This window comes from Bipolaris maydis (assembly GCF_028858645.1).
Source record: "Bipolaris maydis strain C4 unplaced genomic scaffold PSV08scaffold_3, whole genome shotgun sequence".
Taxonomy (NCBI): Eukaryota; Fungi; Ascomycota; class Dothideomycetes; order Pleosporales; family Pleosporaceae; genus Bipolaris; species Bipolaris maydis.
In genome coordinates, this window is record NW_027093859.1 from 1033756 (window position 1) to 1052749 (window position 18994).

The 18994-nt window shown below is 52.3% G+C and overlaps 8 protein-coding genes across 8 annotated transcripts; 5 read left to right on the plus strand and 3 right to left on the minus strand.

Moving 5' to 3' along the window:
* Positions 1-1633: 1633 nt before the first annotated feature.
* Positions 1634-2134, minus strand: PSV08DRAFT_244663 (uncharacterized protein; the record flags this gene model as incomplete). Its single annotated transcript, XM_066092317.1, has 1 exon — positions 1634-2134. The coding sequence occupies one exon, from the start codon at positions 2132-2134 to the stop codon at positions 1634-1636; it is 501 nt and encodes a 166-aa protein (XP_065949569.1).
* Positions 2135-2616: 482 nt separating this feature from the next.
* On the plus strand, positions 2617-5008 carry PSV08DRAFT_385944 (uncharacterized protein). Its single transcript, XM_014216919.2, has one exon. It carries the CDS (start codon positions 2807-2809, stop codon positions 4976-4978), a length of 2172 nt encoding a protein of 723 aa, XP_014072394.2. The 5' UTR covers positions 2617-2806; the 3' UTR covers positions 4979-5008.
* Positions 5009-7447: 2439 nt separating this feature from the next.
* PSV08DRAFT_407864 (uncharacterized protein) lies at positions 7448-8810 on the minus strand (the record flags this gene model as incomplete). Its single annotated transcript, XM_014219496.1, has 2 exons — positions 7448-8463; positions 8636-8810. The coding sequence occupies 2 exons, from the start codon at positions 8808-8810 to the stop codon at positions 7448-7450; spliced, it is 1191 nt and encodes a 396-aa protein (XP_014074971.1).
* A 554-nt stretch (positions 8811-9364) lies between these two features.
* On the plus strand, positions 9365-11377 carry PSV08DRAFT_359830 (transmembrane amino acid transporter protein-domain-containing protein; the record flags this gene model as incomplete). The annotated part of the gene is made up of 7 exons (XM_014219495.2): positions 9365-9582; positions 9703-9716; positions 9763-10167; positions 10219-10365; positions 10418-10858; positions 10928-11049; positions 11106-11377. The coding sequence occupies 7 exons, from the start codon at positions 9365-9367 to the stop codon at positions 11226-11228; spliced, it is 1470 nt and encodes a 489-aa protein (XP_014074970.2). The 3' UTR covers positions 11229-11377.
* A 127-nt stretch (positions 11378-11504) lies between these two features.
* On the plus strand, positions 11505-12942 carry PSV08DRAFT_196785 (thioredoxin-like protein). Its single transcript, XM_014219494.2, has 2 exons — positions 11505-12304; positions 12378-12942. Exons 1-2 carry the CDS (start codon positions 11947-11949, stop codon positions 12821-12823), a joined length of 804 nt encoding a protein of 267 aa, XP_014074969.1. The 5' UTR covers positions 11505-11946; the 3' UTR covers positions 12824-12942.
* A 1347-nt stretch (positions 12943-14289) lies between these two features.
* Positions 14290-15789, plus strand: PSV08DRAFT_274375 (uncharacterized protein). The gene is made up of 3 exons (XM_014219493.2): positions 14290-15076; positions 15128-15216; positions 15266-15789. The coding sequence occupies exons 1-3, from the start codon at positions 14503-14505 to the stop codon at positions 15302-15304; spliced, it is 702 nt and encodes a 233-aa protein (XP_014074968.1). The 5' UTR covers positions 14290-14502; the 3' UTR covers positions 15305-15789.
* Positions 15785-16862, minus strand: PSV08DRAFT_407867 (uncharacterized protein; the record flags this gene model as incomplete). Its single annotated transcript, XM_066093787.1, has 3 exons — positions 15785-15900; positions 15978-16519; positions 16560-16862. 3 exons carry the CDS (start codon positions 16860-16862, stop codon positions 15846-15848), a joined length of 900 nt encoding a protein of 299 aa, XP_065949570.1. The 3' UTR covers positions 15785-15845.
* A 1067-nt stretch (positions 16863-17929) lies between these two features.
* PSV08DRAFT_274381 (uncharacterized protein) lies at positions 17930-18617 on the plus strand. Its single transcript, XM_014219490.1, has 2 exons — positions 17930-18105; positions 18152-18617. Exons 1-2 carry the CDS (start codon positions 18061-18063, stop codon positions 18533-18535), a joined length of 429 nt encoding a protein of 142 aa, XP_014074965.1. The 5' UTR covers positions 17930-18060; the 3' UTR covers positions 18536-18617.
* The last annotated feature ends 377 nt before the right edge of the window (positions 18618-18994 follow it).

An 18994-nucleotide genomic window follows, 5' to 3' on the forward strand; every position in this document is an offset into this window, starting at 1 on the left:
GGTTAGGGTGTGGGGTTGTCATGGGTTGTTACCAGGGGTCATTACTACGAGGTATCGAGTTGTTACTGAGCTGAAAACAACAGTTGATCAAACCTTTCTACTTCCTTTGGTCCAAGTATGCTGCTGAACCAAATCATTGAGCCAAGTAGACATAGGCAGCTCTTGAAAATCTTCGCGGCTACCTGCAGTGCATTTATAGTTACGAAGCAACCCGCGGAATACGAAAAAGTAAGCACCTTGAAGACAAGAAGTATTTTGCAAAAGCAGCGCCGACAAACGTCGGAAGTCGGATGTACGTCACGTCAACGGTTCAGACCGTTGTTTCACGCCAGTGCCCGTCGCATTGCGTCCACGCGAGCAGAGTCAAAAACCAAGCATACTTTTTCGTGTGGTGACACGGACGGGATGCGAAACAAGCGTTGGACGCAGCGGGAGTGCGGCGGACTCTAGTACGTACATAGCTATCGATAGCGCAGCGCCAGGTCTAGAATAATCGAAATGGTAGTGACTACTCTACATAGCACGCAGGTGTAGAAGACGAAACTTTGGTCCGGGCCAATTGGATAGCACGGTGTGGTGGGATGGCAAGGCAAGATGGATGCATAATAGTGACAGTACTGCAGCTGCCTGTGACAGTTTGATCAAAGACTTCTTGGCCGACCAATGACGGCGTTGACAAGTGACGTCTTTGAGAGCGGAAGAGCGTCACAGAAAGGCAGGGCGCTCAATACCATGATGGCCTAATGTTTCGTTTCAAGCGAGTCTCACGCCTTTGTTTCGAAGGGCGGGGCGAACCGCTGTAGCAGATTTGGTAGACTGGTGACAAGTTTGATAAGAAGGAAAGGCTTGGTATGGGGGTTTTGATGCAGTCAAGGGTATAGTACGTCAGCGGGTGAATGTTAAGAGTAAGGGTGTGCGGGGTAAGGAGAGTAAGAGAAGGAAAGAAGAAAAGAGAAGGAGGGGTAAGTGTTTGACCGTGGCAGTTTTGGGGGTTTGGGGGTTTGGGGAGGAGGAAGGGACGTTGGGGCCTTGGGCTTGAGCGTTTTTTCCTTCCTTCCAGAACAGCAAGAGCACCAAAATAGCACGACTACTCAATGCTGCTGTTTAGCGACGTGGGGCAAACAGCAGCGATATGATGGGCAGGCCAGAATATCGAATTGCTCGTGTTGCTCATCTGCAATATTGCCTCATTTATTTTGCACAGGTCGGGAGCGGGACAAGAGAGCATAGCGCCGCGGCGGGCTAGCCAGTGAGGACGAGGTTCTTGGAGACGGCGACCGGAAACGGAGTGGAAACTGGGCGCGGTGGCCCTCATTTCCGAGCAATGGGGGAGAGAGTTGGCGGAGAGTCGAGAACCGGCGGCGGGGACAGCAAGGGACAGGCTGGACCCGACACATGGCAGCCTGATCCCTGGGGCATCACAAACGGGTTGTGGGTAGGGCAATAGGGGAAGCCGAGCCAGGTGCAACAGGCTGAGACTGGCATCCACAGTTGTCCGTGGCTGTGTGTAATGCGGCGACGGGCTTGTGTCAGAGTAGTCAAAGTCCGACTGCATGTTTGTGTGTAGTAAGTAGTAGTAGCCTTAGTGCTCTACCGACATACGAAGTGTGCACCGACGACTGTGCCACTGTGGCTAGGGCGGGCGCGCCGTTGCTGCACCATGGCGCATGACGACGCGGCGCAATGGCGACGGGTGCAGCAGCGCTGGCTGGATTGCGCGGCGTCGACTCATGCTAGCAGAGGTGATGGCGACATTTGGCTTCTTTTGTGCAGACTTGTGAAGTCGCGGTGACTGTGTGAAGATGTGCGCCCAGGTCGCGCGTCGCACCATTCCCACGCTTGCACCAACCCGTCGACCCGGCGATGCACTGCTGGCCTGTTCGCCGGGCCACAGGACAATGCCTGCCTTGCTCCTACTTAGTGACGAGCACGTCTTTGTCGAGCATCGCATCGCTATTGCTGGCGACAGCACCGTGGCGCAGCACCGGCGGATGCGTTGCTGTTGCTGGCAAGGTGGACACTGGGCCGAATCGCCATCATTTGCGGATAGTCGAGCTGCACACCCAACGAAGTACTTGGACGATGGACATGGACCGAGGGCATGTGCGTACATGGACGAATAGCAAGTACACATGTACGTAGTTGGCTAGTGGTGACATAGGCACGTAGACGCCAGTGCATGGCGGGCAGGGAGGATCTGCGCGTGGCCGGGATTCGGTTCTAAGCTGGCGGCATGAAACAGCAGGGCCAGGGGGCGGCGGCGAGCAAGTAAAAAAAGAAGGACGAGGGAAAAAAGAGGAGCGCTGGACGCTGGACGCCGTGCGAGGACGGATTCGAATGCGACAGGGCAAAGACGGTGTGGGCAGCCCTCGCGGCTCTCGGCGCCCCGGCGGCTGGCAGGCACGACGTTGGGCGTGGGGCGCTGTGAGTGGCTGCGGGCACTGGCCCCTGCCACCGCTTGTTCCTGAACGAAATTAACAGCCGCCAGGGGCAGGCCACGACGGACCCACCGCACCCACTGCCATGCTTGGCCCCCGGCCTGCACCCTCTCTGCCCGCGCCCTTCATATACCGCCCCTCCCTCCGCTGCTCGATTGCTTTTTCTTCTTCTCTACCCCAAAGGCATCCGTCTTCTACACTCGCTACCCTCTTGTCTTCGGACGTCACATTCTTTGAACCATCCAGTCACTCTTTCCTGGATTTCAATACTTCTGCTTCGCCTGCTAATCCGTTTCCGCCCCGTCTTTTCGTCTTATCCATATTCGATTCATTGTTTAAGAGCAAGGAACTTTTAGAAGACCGCACTCATGATGAAGCTTACCGTCGCTTTCTTGGCCGCCCTCGCCGCTGCCGACGCTGCTGAGGCGCGCAGCCATCGCCTTGCCCGCCGCCAGCAATATGGCTCCTACGGCTCCTACCCTACTGTTCCTGAGAACCAGGCTGGTTACAACGCCACCGTCCCTGCCTCCAGCTCCCCGGTCCCCGTTGTCCCTGAGGCTGCCACCTCCTCCCCCGCCGGCGGCGAGTACGGCGCCGGCTACCCTGCCGCCACGCCTTCGACTCCCGCTGTTCCTGAGGCTGCCACCTCCTCCCCCGCCGGCGGCGAGTACGGCGCCGGTTACCCTGCCGCCACACCTTCGACTCCCGCTGTCCCCGAGGCTGCCACCAGCTCTGCCCCCGCCGGCGGCGAGTACGGTGCTGGCTACCCTGTTGCTACCCCCACCCCCGCTGTCCCTGAGGCTGCCACCTCCTCCCCCGCCGGCGGCGAGTACGGCGCCGGTTACCCTGCCGCCACGCCTTCGACTCCCGCTGTTCCTGAGGCTGCCACCAGCTCTGCCCCCGCTGCCTCCTACCCCGCTGGTGGTAACTATGGCACTGGCAAGCCTTCGACTCCCCTAGTCCCAGAGGCCGCTACTTCCACCCCCGCTGCCTCCTACCCCGCTGGTGGCAACTACGGAACTGGCAAGCCCTCCGTCCCTGTTGTCCCAGAGGCCGCCACCAGCACTGGCTACCCACTCTACCCCACCGGAACCGGCTCTTACCCAGCCTCTTCCACCCCCGTCAGCGACATGGTCACCAGCACCATCTACAGCACCCAGATCTTCACCAAGACTGCCTGCCCTTCCACCGTCACTGACTGCCCTGCCAAGTCCACTTCGCTCGTCACCAGCGTTGTCCCCGTCGGCACCACCGTCTGCCCCCAGAGCGAGGTTCCCCAGCCCACTCCCACTGCTGTCACCAGCACCTACCCCGTCTCTGAGGTGACTTCCGTCTACACCGAGACCCTCGTCTACACCATCGGTGTCGGCACCACTGCCCGCCCCGTCACCACCGAGATCACCACCACCTCGACCTCCACCCAGTACAGCACCGTTGTTGTCACTGTCCCCGGCTCCCAGTCCACCCCTGACGTTCCCTCTGACCAGACCAAGCCCTCTGGCCCAGCCGGTGGCGAGGGTTACCCTACTGGCCCAGCTGGCGGTAACGGCTACCCCACTGGCCCTGCCGGTGGCGACATCACCAGCACCATCAGCTCCACTTCCACCTCGACCAAGTACATCACCGTTAAGCCCACTCCCTCTGGCGATGTCCCAGTCGGCTCTGACTCCTACCCCACTGGCCCTGCCGGTGGTGCTGGTGCTAGCCCCTCCCCCTCCACCCCTGCCGGTGAGGGTGACGAGTGCGCTCCCGTTACCGTTACCGTAACTGCCCAGGAGACCATCACTGTCACCGCCGGTGGTGACTACCCCGCCGCTACCCCCGACTCTGAGCAGCCCACCTACCCTGCCAGCACTCCTCTTGTCCCCGCTGACCAGACCTCTGGCATGCCCCCTTACCCCACTGCTCCCTACGGAAACAGCACCATGCCCTACGTCCCCGTCGGCACTGGCCCCGCTCCCGTCCCCAGCATGGCCACCTCTTCTCTCCCCAGCTTCTCTTTCGTCTCTGAGAACTCCAAGCCCACTCCCAGCACCCCCGCCGCTGCCTCTTCCGCCCCTGCTGGTGGTGAGTACGGTGCCGGCTACCCTGCCGCCACTCCTTCCACTCCCTCTGTCCCTGAGGCCAGCGCCACCAGCTCTGCCCCTGCCGGCGGCGAGTACGGTGCCGGCTACCCTGCCGCCACTCCTTCCACTCCCACTGTCCCTGAGGCTAGCGCCACCAGCTCTGCCCCTGCCGGCGGCGAGTACGGTGCCGGCTACCCTGCCGCCACTCCTTCCACTCCCACTGTCCCTGAGGCCAGCGCCACCAGCTCTGCCCCTGCCGGCGGCGAGTACGGTGCCGGCTACCCTGCCGCCACTCCTTCCACTCCCGCTGTCCCTGAGGCCGCCACCAGCTCTGCCCCCGCCGGCGGCGAGTACGGTGCTGGCTACCCTGTTGCTACCCCCACCCCCGCTGTCCCTGAGGCTGCCACCTCCAGCCCTGCTGGCGGCAGCTACGGCAGCGGCAGCTACGGAAGCGGTAGCTACGGTACCTACTAAGCGCTGAATGCTCTCTCGTAGAGTAGCATGGCGTTTTGTTTGCATCGCATGTGTATAGGGTCACTTGGCCCATTTTCTTGCCTGTCCACTGAGCCCATTGGGCCAAGTCTCCTCAGGCAAGGGCCAGACGCGATGAAGTGGGTTACAATTGAGGTTGAAGAGAACCGACAAGTGTAGGTTCCCAGAGCAGTTTTGTTGTATTACATGGACAATAGATCCCTTCCCGTTTGATACACCTCTATCCCACTCTTCGCATCTACTCGTGTTTGTCGCGCTTGGGTCTTTGGCGCGAAAATGGGCGATGAGCGACATGTCTCATGACTTCTTGTTCCACCAACCTCTTTTTCCTATGTTTGTGTACTCTTGGACTTGTTTGAAAAGACCATCGGGGATGGCGGTTTACTTGCATTTATTCAGTCTAGCATCTTTCTTCCATTTTTGAAATCCTCTTTTTTTCTCCAGTCTTTTCTCTTCTCTCTAATCCCCCTTGCGTGAAGTGAACAACTTGACTCTTTTTCCTCCTCCCTCTCATCTGCCGTCCACCTTTCTCACGTGACCCGTTTTTCTACTAATCCCCACCATGTCGATATTATAACACAATATTTCTACTAACCCCATTGCGTCACATGGTTGAAACAAAGGCCCCCCGCCGCCACTGCCACTTGCTCATCTTACGCCATTTTTTGCAACATTCAATCCAATCAAACGTTGGGGTTGGGGGTGTGTGGGGCGGCTCCCATGCAACCTTGTTCTCAAATCTCCCTGCCGCGTGCCCTCGTTTGCGTACCTGCATATTCCCCCTACCCTTGCCGGTTATTTTTTTTCTTTTCCGTGACATTCCTATGGCCCGAGCACCTTCATCCTTGTTCGCACGGGCTATCCCTGTAAAGCCATTCTTGAGCTCTGTTCTTGTCATCCACCACTGGTGTCTTTTGCTCTCTTTTTCTCTTCTTTTCTTTTTTATCTTTTCAAGAGCCGTGTTTGGGTTTATTTCCCGATGATGCGAAATTGCGCGTGTGTTGTACGTGGATGAACACTGTGGTCTGATTCGATAGTAGGCGTAATATTGAATCTGGTGCCGCGCGAGTATGTTGGTGTGAGATGCCGGGATTACAAGCGCCTTTTTCTCGAGGCCATTACTAGTCTCGATATCTTTGGGGGGGGGACTAATTCGTTGGCAGTTGCCTGTGATTTAATTTCTTGATTATCGATAAAATCAATACTTTTGTTCATCCCGCGCATGCGTGTGCATTGTGTGTGTGTGCGTGCGTAGTGCGTTCTGATTGAATCGTTCCCATTTTCCTAATCCGCATCTTCTCCCCAATTGCATCGTCATTCTGTGACTTTTACATGACGGTGTAGAATTCGTCTTACTACTACTTACACGTTTCGCAATGCGCCATTCGTGTCCACCCCATACACATGTGTATGTTTGGGGTGTTTTCCCACTTCGTATCATGTTCCAATACGAGATTATGCTATACCCTTCGTTTTCTCTCCCTCTCGTGTAAGGGCTTAGTAAACGGCGTTTCTTGCGCCGCTCCCGCCCCGCGGCCAGGTGGAAAGTTTATCGGAGAGAGGGGTCTCGGTGTCAATGCGTTTGGGGCGCATGTAAGTATTATGCGCGGAATGGGAAAAAAGAGGGTTTAGGAAGGAGTCCCGTGCATATGTTCCTGCGTTGTTCTAGTAGGTGTTACCTATTTACATAGAGCTGAAGAAGGTTTGAGGCTTGTTTCGACGACGAGGTGTGGCGCAGAGTATCGTAGGATTGAGTGATTTCTTCATTTTTGCCCTTTTCAGATGTCTTCGCTATAGATAGAGAATGTGTAGAACGAATCGGATACTGAGTACATGACGTAAACTACCGATATCTTGTCGCCCTATTTCGTTCACTGGTCTACCGGCGAGTGTCATTTCCGAGTGAGCACAAAGTTTGCGATGCCCATTTCCCACAATCAGGATTCGCGCCTTCATCGCTTTTATTTTTACACTTTGACTATCATTTCGGGATTTGGTGGATACGAGCGTGATGCGCTTTTTTTATTTTCCAGGCTAAGTAGATGGACTAAGGGGATCTGCAAACATGTTTGGTGCGGGCTGTGACTCATTATTTTCCTTTTAGGCAGTGCGGATCTGGCGTGTTTTGGACAGATCAGCTCATGGGTCATTTGCTGGGTAATGTGTTGGGTGTGTGCGAGCTGTAGAAGTCATAGGTCGGAGATGTGGTATTGAGACGATTCAGCGGTGTGCATTGGTATAGTGAAATGGGTCAAGTAGTGATGAATTTCTTCTAACCAGTGCAACTACGTACATACTTATTAGCCAATTTACAGCACAACGATAGCAAGTCAACTGTGTGAAAGAATACTCCGTCTTTCAAAACTCCACCGGGTATCATGACTACAACGCTAAACAAACAAATCCCACCTGGACGCCACAAAATGCACTCTCTGTACCTTAACATTGACCCTAGTAATGATGATAAAAATATCCATGTCGCCGTCGTCCACTGTAGTACGTCGAGTAGTCTCTGGAACCAGACAAGCCCAACTGAGAGGCGACATTGATGTAACCCTCTTCGTTCCTTTGCAACTCACTGGTGTTTATATTACCGACTTTGCTTGCCAACAGTGCATCTGTATCCCAATTGGCACGGCAGTATGGGCAAGTCGCATTGTTTCTAGCTGCAGCCACCCAGTTCTGCATGCAAACCTTGTGTATATTGTTTCCGCAACTGGTCTTGCAGAATACAGTATCTTCCTTGGCATCAAGCTCGTCATAACAGATGGGACATTCGCCTTCAATGGGCTTGCGATTGCCATCCTCGCTCTGCTTCTCCGTCTCGGTGCCGGGGATGGGTGGCGCATTCCTCATGACTTCGCGCAACTCGGAGCTAACAAGAGCTAGCTGATATGCAATCTCCTCTCGCGCCTTCAACACTCTTAGCATGACGTATATAATGTGCTTGCATTGATGGCCTCCTTTTGCATGTGGACAGTCGCACGAGGGAACGAGGCCAATGGAGACTGTGTACACGTTGCCTGTCGTGCCTGCGATGAGAACCTTCTCCTCAGGCACATCATCGGTTCCGCAGCGCTCGCGCGAGAGTACCGTCAAGCGCTGTGTAAGCGCCCGTTCTTTTACAACGAGATAGCTCTGTGGCGCCTTTTTGCGAAATATCCTGGCCCGCTTCTCCTGAACAGGCGCGTCAGGGTCACGCTTGCTCTTCTTCGGCGGAGGCGCCTTCTTGGGCGAGTCTTGTGTAAGGTCGATAACTTCAATTTTGCGGCTACTAGATGCCGTGGGTGCATACCGGTGCGCAATGTGGGTATCATAGTCGGCGTAGGTCGTGAAATTGCGCTTGCGCGTCGCTGATGTTGACGGATGGATCGGATGGGACATTGCGCTCCTCGGAGTCCTCGATATATGCTCAGGAAAGGAGACCCTAAAATCAGGAGATTTGAATTGGAAAGAGGAGCTATGAACTAGCTATTGAGAGTAGCGTCCAGGGAAGGTGTGCGTTAAGGAGTAATGGCATCAATGAAGCTGATCCAAGTCGCCCTTGCTCCACGAACACACGTGATGACGTCGGTGGTTCCACATGGAATATTCCACTCCACACTTTCAATGCATACTACGGAACCCCGTCCAAATTACATTCAAATTTCTCAGGATACAGCATCGAATAGAATTGACAAATGACATCAGAATAGACATGCTCTGGCTCAGCCTTCTTAAGCCCATCACAACATGCCCATTGTGAGAGCGAATGCATCTTCTTTGGAACGTACAGTCTCATGTTGCCCACATCGACTCGGGCAGGTGGATGCATTTTGTACTCTAATGCACAGAATGAGAGCTGTATAAATTGTGCAATCTCTCCGTGGGTAACTCGATACCATTGTCAGCAACAAGTGTGAGCAGTTACACACAATGAAGGGCCCTGATTTACAACTGGTCTCGTAGTTTCTTTTCGTTGATGATACCCCTCGAAATACACGGTATAAATAGTGGTCCTCCAAGGCTCTTACCTTTATAGCTTTATCTTTATACCTCAATGTTTCCATGGTACACCACAAGCACCCTTGACCTAAAGGGTTCTACATACTACGAGATTCCAATGCCATGCTTGGGTGACCCATTCCGATATTGGACGCCAACGTCATGTCCTGTCGTCCATATTGAGCCCTCAGTGGCACCTGATAGCACCGGTACCGGAACAGGCAATTCTGATTTCCATATCTTCGACCCAAGTTAGCATCAAAGGGCAGATGTCGAGTCCTTTAATCACCATTCTCATGTACAAAGAAAGTACATTTGGCACAAAGCTCAGTTTTACTTTCCAATTCCACACCCCGCGTAGTCGCGACTCTTCTCTCGTCGACAATGGCTAAGCTTAACGTGCCACCTTCGGCTCATCGTCTCTCCTTCAACCGAACAACAGCTCAGGCTGTCAAAGAGACCACTGTGGTTCAAGAGCATTCCTTGCCAGAACCATTATCGCCGCCACCAGATATCGAAAGACACCGCACGCCAGCTGCGGAGGACGACGTATTCGGTAATGAAGAAGGTGCCGAAATCCAGTACAAGACATGTTCGTGGTGGTACGTATTCGAGCTCTTCCTAACTCACACGAAACCTCAAGTGACGCGTCTGTTTGAGGTTTCTAAACACGGCTTGACATGCTATCCTTCATTCCACATCTTGCTGACGTGAATGTTTAGGAACACGGGCATCCGTAAGCTACAACTCTCTCTGCGTTACCCCGCTCTGACAGTTTCAAGTAATGCTGGCCGAAAATGTTTCGCTTGGTGTTCTTGCACTCCCCCAAGCCCTGGCGATCCTAGGTATCGTTCCAGGCATGCTTTGCATATGCCTACTGGGGGTCATCGCCACATATACAGGATACCTAATTGGCGAATTCAAACTGGCGCACCCATCTGTGCAATCGTATGCCGACTGCGGGCAGCTGATGAGTGGGCCCATCGCCCGTGAGGTGATTGCTGTTGGACAAGTTTTGGTGTTGGTATTCATAATGGGCGCACATATCCTGACGTTTGCGGTTGCCATGAATGCAATGACTGGCCACGGGGCTTGCACAATCATCTTCAGTGTGATTGGACTAGGCGTTTCTTTCCTATTAGGGCTACCAAGGACGTTCAGGAATATCAGCTACTTTAGCATCTTTTGTGAGTAAAGAACTGGATAGCATGTCGTTTCTCCTGCTTACCATTTTACAGCTTGCGTTTCGGTAATTGTGGGTGTCACGATAACCATGATCGCCATCAGTATCCAAAAGCCAGACATGAACAACATGGTGGCCATACGACCTGACGTACCACTGGTCAAAGGCCTGGCTCCTGTCATGAACATTGTGTTGGCCTACAGTAAGTAGATCAATCCTGCTCTATGATGCGCATTGCCACTGACGCATTGTAGCCGGACATGTCGCCTTCTTTTCCTTTGCATCCGAACTCAAGAACCCACGCGACTTCCGCAAAGCTCTATTCTTTGAGCAGGGGATCGCAGTGACGTTCTATCTCCTCATATCAGCGGTCATATACTACTACGCTGGACCCCTCGTGTCCTCGCCAGCCTTGGGTTCTGCGTCGCCTCTGGTTAGCAAAATTTGTTTTGGCATAGCTCTCCCGACTATTATTGTCGCCGGTGTTGTCAATGGCTCGGTAGCTACCAAGTACGTCTACCTCAGGGTGTGGAAGGGCACAAATGAAGTGCACACCAACAGCTGGAGAAGCCTGGGTAGTTGGTGGGGGATTTGCTCTGGAGCATGGCTGGCAAGTTGGGTTTTGGCTGAGGCGATTCCAAACTTCAACTTGCTGCTGGGCTTGATCGGCGCGCTCTTCGGGAGCTGGTTCAGCTGTAAGTTCTTGTGAAACTTTCTTTTCCCAGCGACGATGTGTACTGGGCCAGTTGGTCTGACACGCACAGATGCTTTTCCTCCACTACTGTGGCTGTGGCACAATAAAGTCAATGGAAGACTATTCTCATCAAAGCGGCAGACAGTCTTTACAGTCTTGAATTCGTCGATAGTGTTGTTGGGGATGGCCATTGTAAGTGGATTTTCTCCCTGCTGGTTCGAGGCGGCTTGGCTGACCCTGTGTTGCAGTTTGGCCTGGGCATGTGGTCGTCTGGGTGGGCCTTGCATGATGGTTCCGGCGGCAAGGTGTTTTCTTGTGAGAACAATTGGCATCCCGTCAGTTGGGTAGCGGGAGGCACAGACGACGGCTGACCGTGTTGGTTACTATTCCGAGTTGGAGAGAAAGGGCGCTTCTCCTCTGGGACAGGGTCGGCCAAGGCCCCATCCTACCATGTAAATATTCTGGATGGCATATGTATACATAACCGTAAAAGCTGCGCGCATCAGGTATGCATGCGCAGAATGTTATCAACACGTCCAGTTCCAGTGCATGAATATTGACATGGTGGAAACGGGGAGCCGCGCGATGACGCGACCGGGGACATGCTTCGGTGCGTTACAGTGCAGCGGCGCGCACCACGACTCCTCACCTTACCAGCCAATAATAAGCGCCTCCCTACCCCAGCGCCCGTCCGAAATAAGCTCTTTCCGGAGGACAGACGCAAGCTCATGTAATCTGGCTAATGTCAATATGGACGGGAGTGCCAAGTGAGGAGGCTGGACGACCTGGCCTTGGGCGTCAGATCACCATGGGACACACCTCCTTGCTCTGCTGCTGATAAGCACCTACTGATTCACCGCGACGACTGGACTGCGGATCGCGCCATTGTTGATTCTGCGACGGTGGCACTACAGGTTGCTTGTTCGTACACATACTAGCCTTTAGCAATTGTCCTACCTTGACTCCCACCTCCTCTATCACTCATCCCCGAGCTATCCGCTGCCCAGCTCTTCCCCTAATCGCATTCGACACCCCCTCGCGACAACAACGCGACCGCGACCCAGCTTGCTAGCTACCCTTTCCCCCAACATGCCAGTCGAGCTCCGGAAGCGCAAGGCCGCGGCCCCAGCGCCAGCACCACCTGCAAAGAAAAAGGCACCCGCAAAGGCCAAGAAAGCCGACAGCGAGAAGACTGTCGTCGAAAAGGTCCAAGACGCGGTCGTCGAAAAGGTCGAAGCCGTCAAAGAAGCCGTTGTGAGCAAAACCAACGGCGCCTCGACTGCTAAATCCAGCGGTGCACCCAAAGTCGGCGACACAATTGACCTCGCCTCATTCGGCGGCGAAATCGAAACCAACGATGGCACCAAGACGTCGCTCGCGAAGCTCGTAGAAGAAAGCAAGGCCGGCGTAGTCTTATTCACGTACCCCAAAGCCTCGACTCCGGGATGTAAGTCGCGTCTCCCCCCACCCCCATTGCATATGTATCCGTTTATACTCACACAACGGTTTCTTCGGCATAGGCACAACCCAGGTCTGTCTCTTCCGCGACTCCTACACGCCTCTAACCGCAACCGGCCTCTCCATCTACGGTCTCTCATCCGACAGCCCCAAGGCAAACACCACCTTCAAGACCAAGCAGAAGCTGCCGTACTCGCTGCTGTGCGACCCCGCCCAGACTCTTATCTCGGCCATTGGGTTTAAGAAGGCGCCAAAGGGAACAACTCGCGGCGTCTTTGTTGTTGATAAGCAGGGTAAGGTGTTGGCAGCTGAGCCTGGCGGTCCCGCTGCAACGGTCGAGGTTGTGAAGAAACTTGTAGGGGATGCGGAGAAGGTGCCGGCGAAAGAGGAGGTCGAGGCGAAGGAGAAGGAGGAGGACAAGAAGGTCGCGGAGACAGCAGGTGAGGTTGCGGATTCGGCGGCTAAGGTTGATGCCCCCGCTGCCGCTGCTGCTGCTGCTGCTGCTTGAGGGATTTGGTGCGATATCAGACGTTTCCCCGGGTAATTGAAAGAGTTTTTGCTTAGTGAAAGTGCGTTTTGTTGGTGTGTTTTTCTTTTAGCTGGAACAATGAATACTTGAGATTTGTGTTACATGCGCTTGAAGAACGTGTGAGTAGGTTTACTACTATTGTTTCCTTGCGTTTATAACCTTGTAATCTAGCTACGTCCTTGGCTCCCACTTTTGGGTCCTTTTCACATGTCATGTGCATATATGGGTTTTCGTTAGCTGTATTGTTCGTTACATGTCCATGATACGACGTTTCCCCTGCCTTGAAGAGATGAGGGTTTTTGGTATGATGATGATAGGTTTAGGAATACTATTTAGCATTCTATAGGCTTAGATCTCGTGCTGCTGAAGGATAAACTATTGGTACGTGATTGCATGAATTACGGATGCGGCGTCCAGAGTATGTACTTGGTAGGGTTGGTGGATAACGACTATTCGTAGGTACTCTTGCAAGCACTCTTAAACAAGCATATGTCGTTTTTTTAATTCAAACTGCCAGCTGTGAGGGCATGCATGTCAGAAGAAACCCTCCAACTCTAAGGAAACACTCTCGACGAAGAATGAGGCTTGGAAAGTGATCATGGCATGATGCCCGAGGCATCTGCTAAATGACGTATGTCATGTGGGGGCCAAGTGAACGCGTGGGTAGTATCCTTGTGGCTGCTGTCTACACTGCGCCTCATGCCACTGGTAACAGCACGTAAATGTGCAGCACACTTACTGAATACCATCATCAATCGACTTGAGCCTCAGGATCGTACCACTGGTTGCGTAACCCATTATCAAACCACCGCGTCTCTGCGCCACAGAGGTCCTCCCTCTGCGCCGGCCACTTCAAGCACAAGATTTGGTCATGAGGCTTTACTGTAGATGAACGGAAACGAACGGCTCCACTACTTTCTGCCTTGTTATGGTGAAGCCTGGGCCAAGAGGCGTTCAGGCAAATGGATTCAAGTTGGGCTGTGTCTGCTTGTACTCAGCTGATGAGCCAAGATGACGTCTCATTCGCACGCGTATTCACATCCCCGTATACAATGCTTTCTACAGATGTCTGTCAGATTTCAGCCAGATATCTGCTAGGCACTAAGCCCCTAAATGGCAGTTTTCAAACTATGGTAGCGGCGACAAGATATGTGTCCCATGAACTGTGCGGCTGAGCATATTGCCCGGAACGAATCGTTTTACACAGAAAACCTTACCGGGCCAGTTTACTCAACATTAACAGGATCAAGGCTAATACGCGTCGCGTGGATATACCACTGCTGGGTTCGTTGCACAGCACAGACACTGAGTCCGGAGAAGCGCCTTGTGCGCCTTGGCACTTCACTGCACAGCCTACTTACCTTTCCAACCTTGCTATACTAGACTACTGTTCCTGGAAGCTCCGACTGTCTTGATACTCATCCCCCTCCCCTTTTGGTTCTTTTCTTGGTTTACATCCTAGTGAGTGCCACATCTTTATCAAATAGTTTATCCAGATACCATATTGTACTCAAGACTGGTCTCCAGCAGGGAGTACTTTTCTTTACTTTGTTTCGCAGACTGCTAGGCCCAAGCCAACAAGTTGTCCAAAACAGGTGAAATCAACCAAACTATCCATTTTTCTACATACTTCCAGTATTTTAAACAAGGTTACAACCATGATAAAGCTCAAGAGCCGTAGGCGCATGTGTGCCTACATCAAGGCTAAGGAATTTTTAAAGTCTCGACTGCTGCATTCTGTTTCGCGCCATGATGCTGCTTCGATCCCACGCAAAGTCTCTCGAATCTTTACACCGCCCCAGAAGGATGAAACATTTCAGCGAACACTTGACATATCCATCAGAAATGGAGAGGGAGAGGCTTGGTCCAATTTAACCCATGGAGTGGTCTTGTTCGACACGCAATGCGAGCACAACCTGGTCACTACCCAGTTCCTCAAGAATATCGGCTTCAAATGGCAGCCATCTACAGACAACACCAATATCATCCAGATGGACAACACCAAGATCGAATGTCTGGGTGAGGTCCAGGGAAGATGGCATCCGGTTGAGGCTCCAAAAGGTACAAAGGGCTTGAAGTTCCGACCACGCTACGAAATGTCCAACTTCAAGGTTGTTGATTTGGATACATGTGACCTCATCATTGGGAGCACCACAATCATCGACCTGCAGCTGTTACAAACAAATCGCAACTTCTTTGGTGCATTCCGTCAACTCCCTATTCGCGTCGACTGTACGTTTGTAAACTCACACTGTCGTTGCTTGATTGCTAACTTCAACATAGCAGCTAGTACAACCATCAAGAAGCAGCAGGAAGCAGATGAGCGCAGAAAGAAGGAACAAGAGGAGATGCGTAAGTTTGAAGAGGAGCAGGTATGACGCTGTTGCAACTATATCAATAAGATGGTACTAACATGGTTAGGCACTCAAGGCCAGAGGCTTCTACCCCAAAGCCCCCTAGCGAGACCGGAATGTCAATTGCCCAACCATCAGAGAGTTACCGACTTTACTACACTGGGCCGCTACCGGAAATACGTCTTTGGGTCGTTGCAGAAAGCAACAAGTAGCATTTGCGCTACGGGATACCACAACAAGGGTAGAGGGAAGAGGCGTAAGCGCCAGGATTGCTCTCACACGCCAGCTAAGGGGACATGGTGGGGGGGCGAGCACCATTTAAGGTGCCTAACGAGCGACCAAAAGCGACCCCCATCCCCCACCTCGGGCTTGACGAGCGCATGCATGCAGCAACCATTCCTCTCTGGTACGCTGCATGTGCCAATATTGAAAGTGTTATCTGAACAGGATCATTTGTGGGGGTTTGAATTTAGCCGGTTTCATTCTTGCCTTGCATTGCATTTTCGTTCGAGAACAGGTAGGAAGAGAGCAATTAAATTTAGCTACAACTGTAACATTGTTGGCGTTGCACTAGAAATCTACATGTTATGCTTTATGATTTTGTCTACGTCAACACCCATACATACTTTCGCCCATCACGGATCGTATCAACCCCCCTTGACACGATCCGACCCTACAAAAACAACTTGAACAGCTGCAAACCTAGGGTTTCGTTAGAAGAAGAAGAAGAAGAAGAAGAAGAAGAAACATTATCTGTATCCCATGGCTAAAGTACTTACGCAGCAGTAATAGCGAATACCTCCGCTCTCTTCGCCCCCGTCAACGCCATCAAACAGATTGACACCAACACATTAAACCCAGCAATAATACCCAACCTCGCAGACATGGATTGAACACGATATAGCACCGCAATCGAAGCGATTGGAATCAACGAGGCCAGGATACTAGTAAACCAGTACGTGACCCTGTAAACCGTGCCATCTTGATATCCCACCACCCCATGGACGCGCGAGGGCTTCATAAAACGCGCGCAGCCGCATCGGAAGAGGTTGATAATCGTGCTTTCTGCAGCCCAAGCAGAAAATGCGTCCTTTTTCTCGCGGGGACAGAGAGTGATGAGATCGGGATTTTGGGAGTCGCGGTCCAGGACGGAGCCCCAAATTCTGGCATCGTCGCCGGTCAGGGCATTGGAGCCCATTTCCGAGGTTTGAAGGTAGTTTTGCATGTGGTGGAGGTCCCAGGGGCTAGGTTTAGGGTATTTGAGGATGGAGGCTTGTTGGATTAGGGCGTCATCTGTTGGTATGAGTATGATCATGTTGTTCTTTAAGATATTTGGAAAGCATACTGTATTCTTTTAGCACTTGCCTGATTCGCAAAATGAGTGCCTGCTGCTCGCCCGCGTCAGTGTTTTCGGATCCCTTGAGCCAGAACCAGTTCAGTGCGTAGGCTGATCTCTTTCCGGATGGGTCGTTGGCATCAATTTGCTGTCGCTCTCTCAGTTTCTTCTCTAGGTACGCAAGTTCAGCTTGCATGTAGAGTAGGTTCTGGGCGTTGAGAGCACCGAATCTGCGAAACATGGAGAGCTCAGGCAGTATCTCCATTTGCGCTGCCAGCTTCGGATACCCGACGACATACTCCTGTAGCGGGTCATGTGGTGCGCTCATGCTTTTCTGCCTAGGTCAAGATATTGATGTCTTTGGGACGGCAGGCTGGATTTTCATGGCGCCCATATATTCTAGACACAGCATATCGCCTGCCACAGTAGAGATATCGTTAGTCCTATGTGTCCTGCAGAATGGCTTTCTTCTGCATAAGATTCCGTGGAGCTTCAGAATGAAGCTGCATGTGGTTGCCTTGTGAAGCAGGCTGAGAGTCTGTCCAACAAGCCGGGAGGGAGGTACATCGTACCTCATACCGAGCTACCTGTGTAACAATAATCAATACTAGTTCATAGTATCAATAAGGCCATGATTTTCACATATCGAGGGACCAGTTTCGTAGGCGCTCTGTACCAGACGCTGCATATGCCTGACTACGATGCTGATGCATGACAGCACGTCAAGGCGCTGACTCTTCGGCTGCCTCGAAACCTCAAGTAGCTGTGAATCCCGGTGAGACGCCTTTGGAAATGGCTGTGTCTTGGTCCTAATGACAATTCATGTGTACGTGAAGGTTTCATTGGGTGACTGTGAGTTGTCAGCTGCTGCACCCGTGTTCCGGCGCTACGTAGCGACCGCCCCCAACCTGCAGCCATACCAACTTGCATCGCCTCTCTGCGTCATTCAAAAAGTACGTCTCACAATACCCTTCTTCGCCCCTTGGATTTCAAGAGTGTCTACTTGAAGGCAACAATATTTGCTTGATAATGACTGATATCGCACGCGGACTGCGCCCTCATGGCTAAGCCTTGTTGTACTCAATCGACGACCGCAAGCCACCCTACGCACTCAGCCTTGTCACACATGTCACACGGCTGAACCAGGCATCGACTGCCTTCTCCTCGGCTATGACGCCGCAATCTCAACACTTATTCGCCCCGCTTATTGTCCCTTGGTAAGGGCACAGCCTCCACGGCTTGCACATGATGCTCATTGGACGTTACCCACAGTACACGGGGGTTGTAAGCGGCAAATGACGCCTGGGTCGTAAGACAGACATCAAGTTGAACTGTGTGACTCGTCTTGCCTGCCTCAAAAATCAGGTAAACGATTGGTTCCTCTTATATCCCATGTGGTCCTTTTAGTCACTGATACCGCGAAGGTCCTTCAACTTTAACAGATGTCCGCGTTAACATAACAAGATTTACTACCAGCACACTCAACATTCTTTTTACACACAGTACGTGGATTTCTTAAAAAAACTATGTCTCGATGGACATGCGGCATTTTTGACTTTTTCTCGCTTGCAGTAAGTTACTCTCCTCCCATTTAAAGCCGCTGTTGACATATGCCAGATAAAACACCAACTATACCAGCCAACTCAAATAGAAATCTTCGGTCGGCACGAAAATGAGCGAGATACCTGGAACTGGGCCGTGCTCACATGCGACCCGGGAGTAGATCATAACATTATATCTCATCAACTCGTAGCGGAGGTGCTGCAAGTGTTAGTGCAGCCGATAGACGAAAAGACGGAACCTTGTGTACATACATATGGACGCGGCGAAAAGATAATAGGATACGTGGATCTTACATGGTGTTTTGAGAAGAACAATAGACGGATGCAAACCACGCGGTTCTGGGTCACTTCGACGGAAAACCCTTCTTACGATGCGATACTCGGGCGGACGGATGCCGAGCAATGCGGTCTGATGAGACATAAAAGGAGATTTTGGTGATCCGTGAGACATTCCGGGAAGGGGACTTCTCGGTGAGAGAACAGAAATTCTCCTGGCTCTCAGACGGCTTTGCATATTATGGAAAGTCGCACACCTGCTTGAGTTTTACTCTCAGTATGCTTATTTCTATTGCGTGGCACTTTAGGTTTCTTAGAACAATGTATTTGTTATTTTAAATATTCTTCGTTTTTCTCTCTCTAAAGCACTCGGGTCAGGAGTCTCCGTCCTGTGCGTTTGGGGTTGATATTTGCTTGCCTAGAAATACTTTGCCATCGACAGGCTCTATCTGCGCCCAGATGAAATTGCTGCAATACAACGGAGATGGGATTTTTCTTGCAATTCTTATACTAGGCATACATTCGGAACCAACGCTACTTGTCGTGAATCCCGTTTTGCATTTCGCGAACTGGCCATTGTAGGTACTAAATGCTCAGAGCATGACCAGGTCATCTACACACA

What these genes read in the sequence shown, in the direction of transcription:
- PSV08DRAFT_385944 (XM_014216919.2), top strand. Translation starts at nt 2,807, where the DNA reads ATGATGAAGCTTACCGTCGCTTTCTTGGCCGCCCTCGCCGCTGCCGAC.
- PSV08DRAFT_196785 (XM_014219494.2), top strand. Translation starts at nt 11,947, where the DNA reads ATGCCAGTCGAGCTCCGGAAGCGCAAGGCCGCGGCCCCAGCGCCAGCA. An exon ending in CAAAGCCTCGACTCCGGGAT is followed by an intron (nt 12,305 to 12,377) that starts GTAAGTCGCGTC and finishes TCTTCGGCATAG; the next exon opens with GCACAACCCAGGTCTGTCTC.
- PSV08DRAFT_274375 (XM_014219493.2), top strand. Translation starts at nt 14,503, where the DNA reads ATGATAAAGCTCAAGAGCCGTAGGCGCATGTGTGCCTACATCAAGGCT. An exon ending in ACTCCCTATTCGCGTCGACT is followed by an intron (nt 15,077 to 15,127) that starts GTACGTTTGTAA and finishes ACTTCAACATAG; the next exon opens with CAGCTAGTACAACCATCAAG. An exon ending in GTAAGTTTGAAGAGGAGCAG is followed by an intron (nt 15,217 to 15,265) that starts GTATGACGCTGT and finishes TAACATGGTTAG; the next exon opens with GCACTCAAGGCCAGAGGCTT.
- PSV08DRAFT_274381 (XM_014219490.1), top strand. Translation starts at nt 18,061, where the DNA reads ATGTCTCGATGGACATGCGGCATTTTTGACTTTTTCTCGCTTGCA. An exon ending in TTGACTTTTTCTCGCTTGCA is followed by an intron (nt 18,106 to 18,151) that starts GTAAGTTACTCT and finishes GACATATGCCAG; the next exon opens with ATAAAACACCAACTATACCA.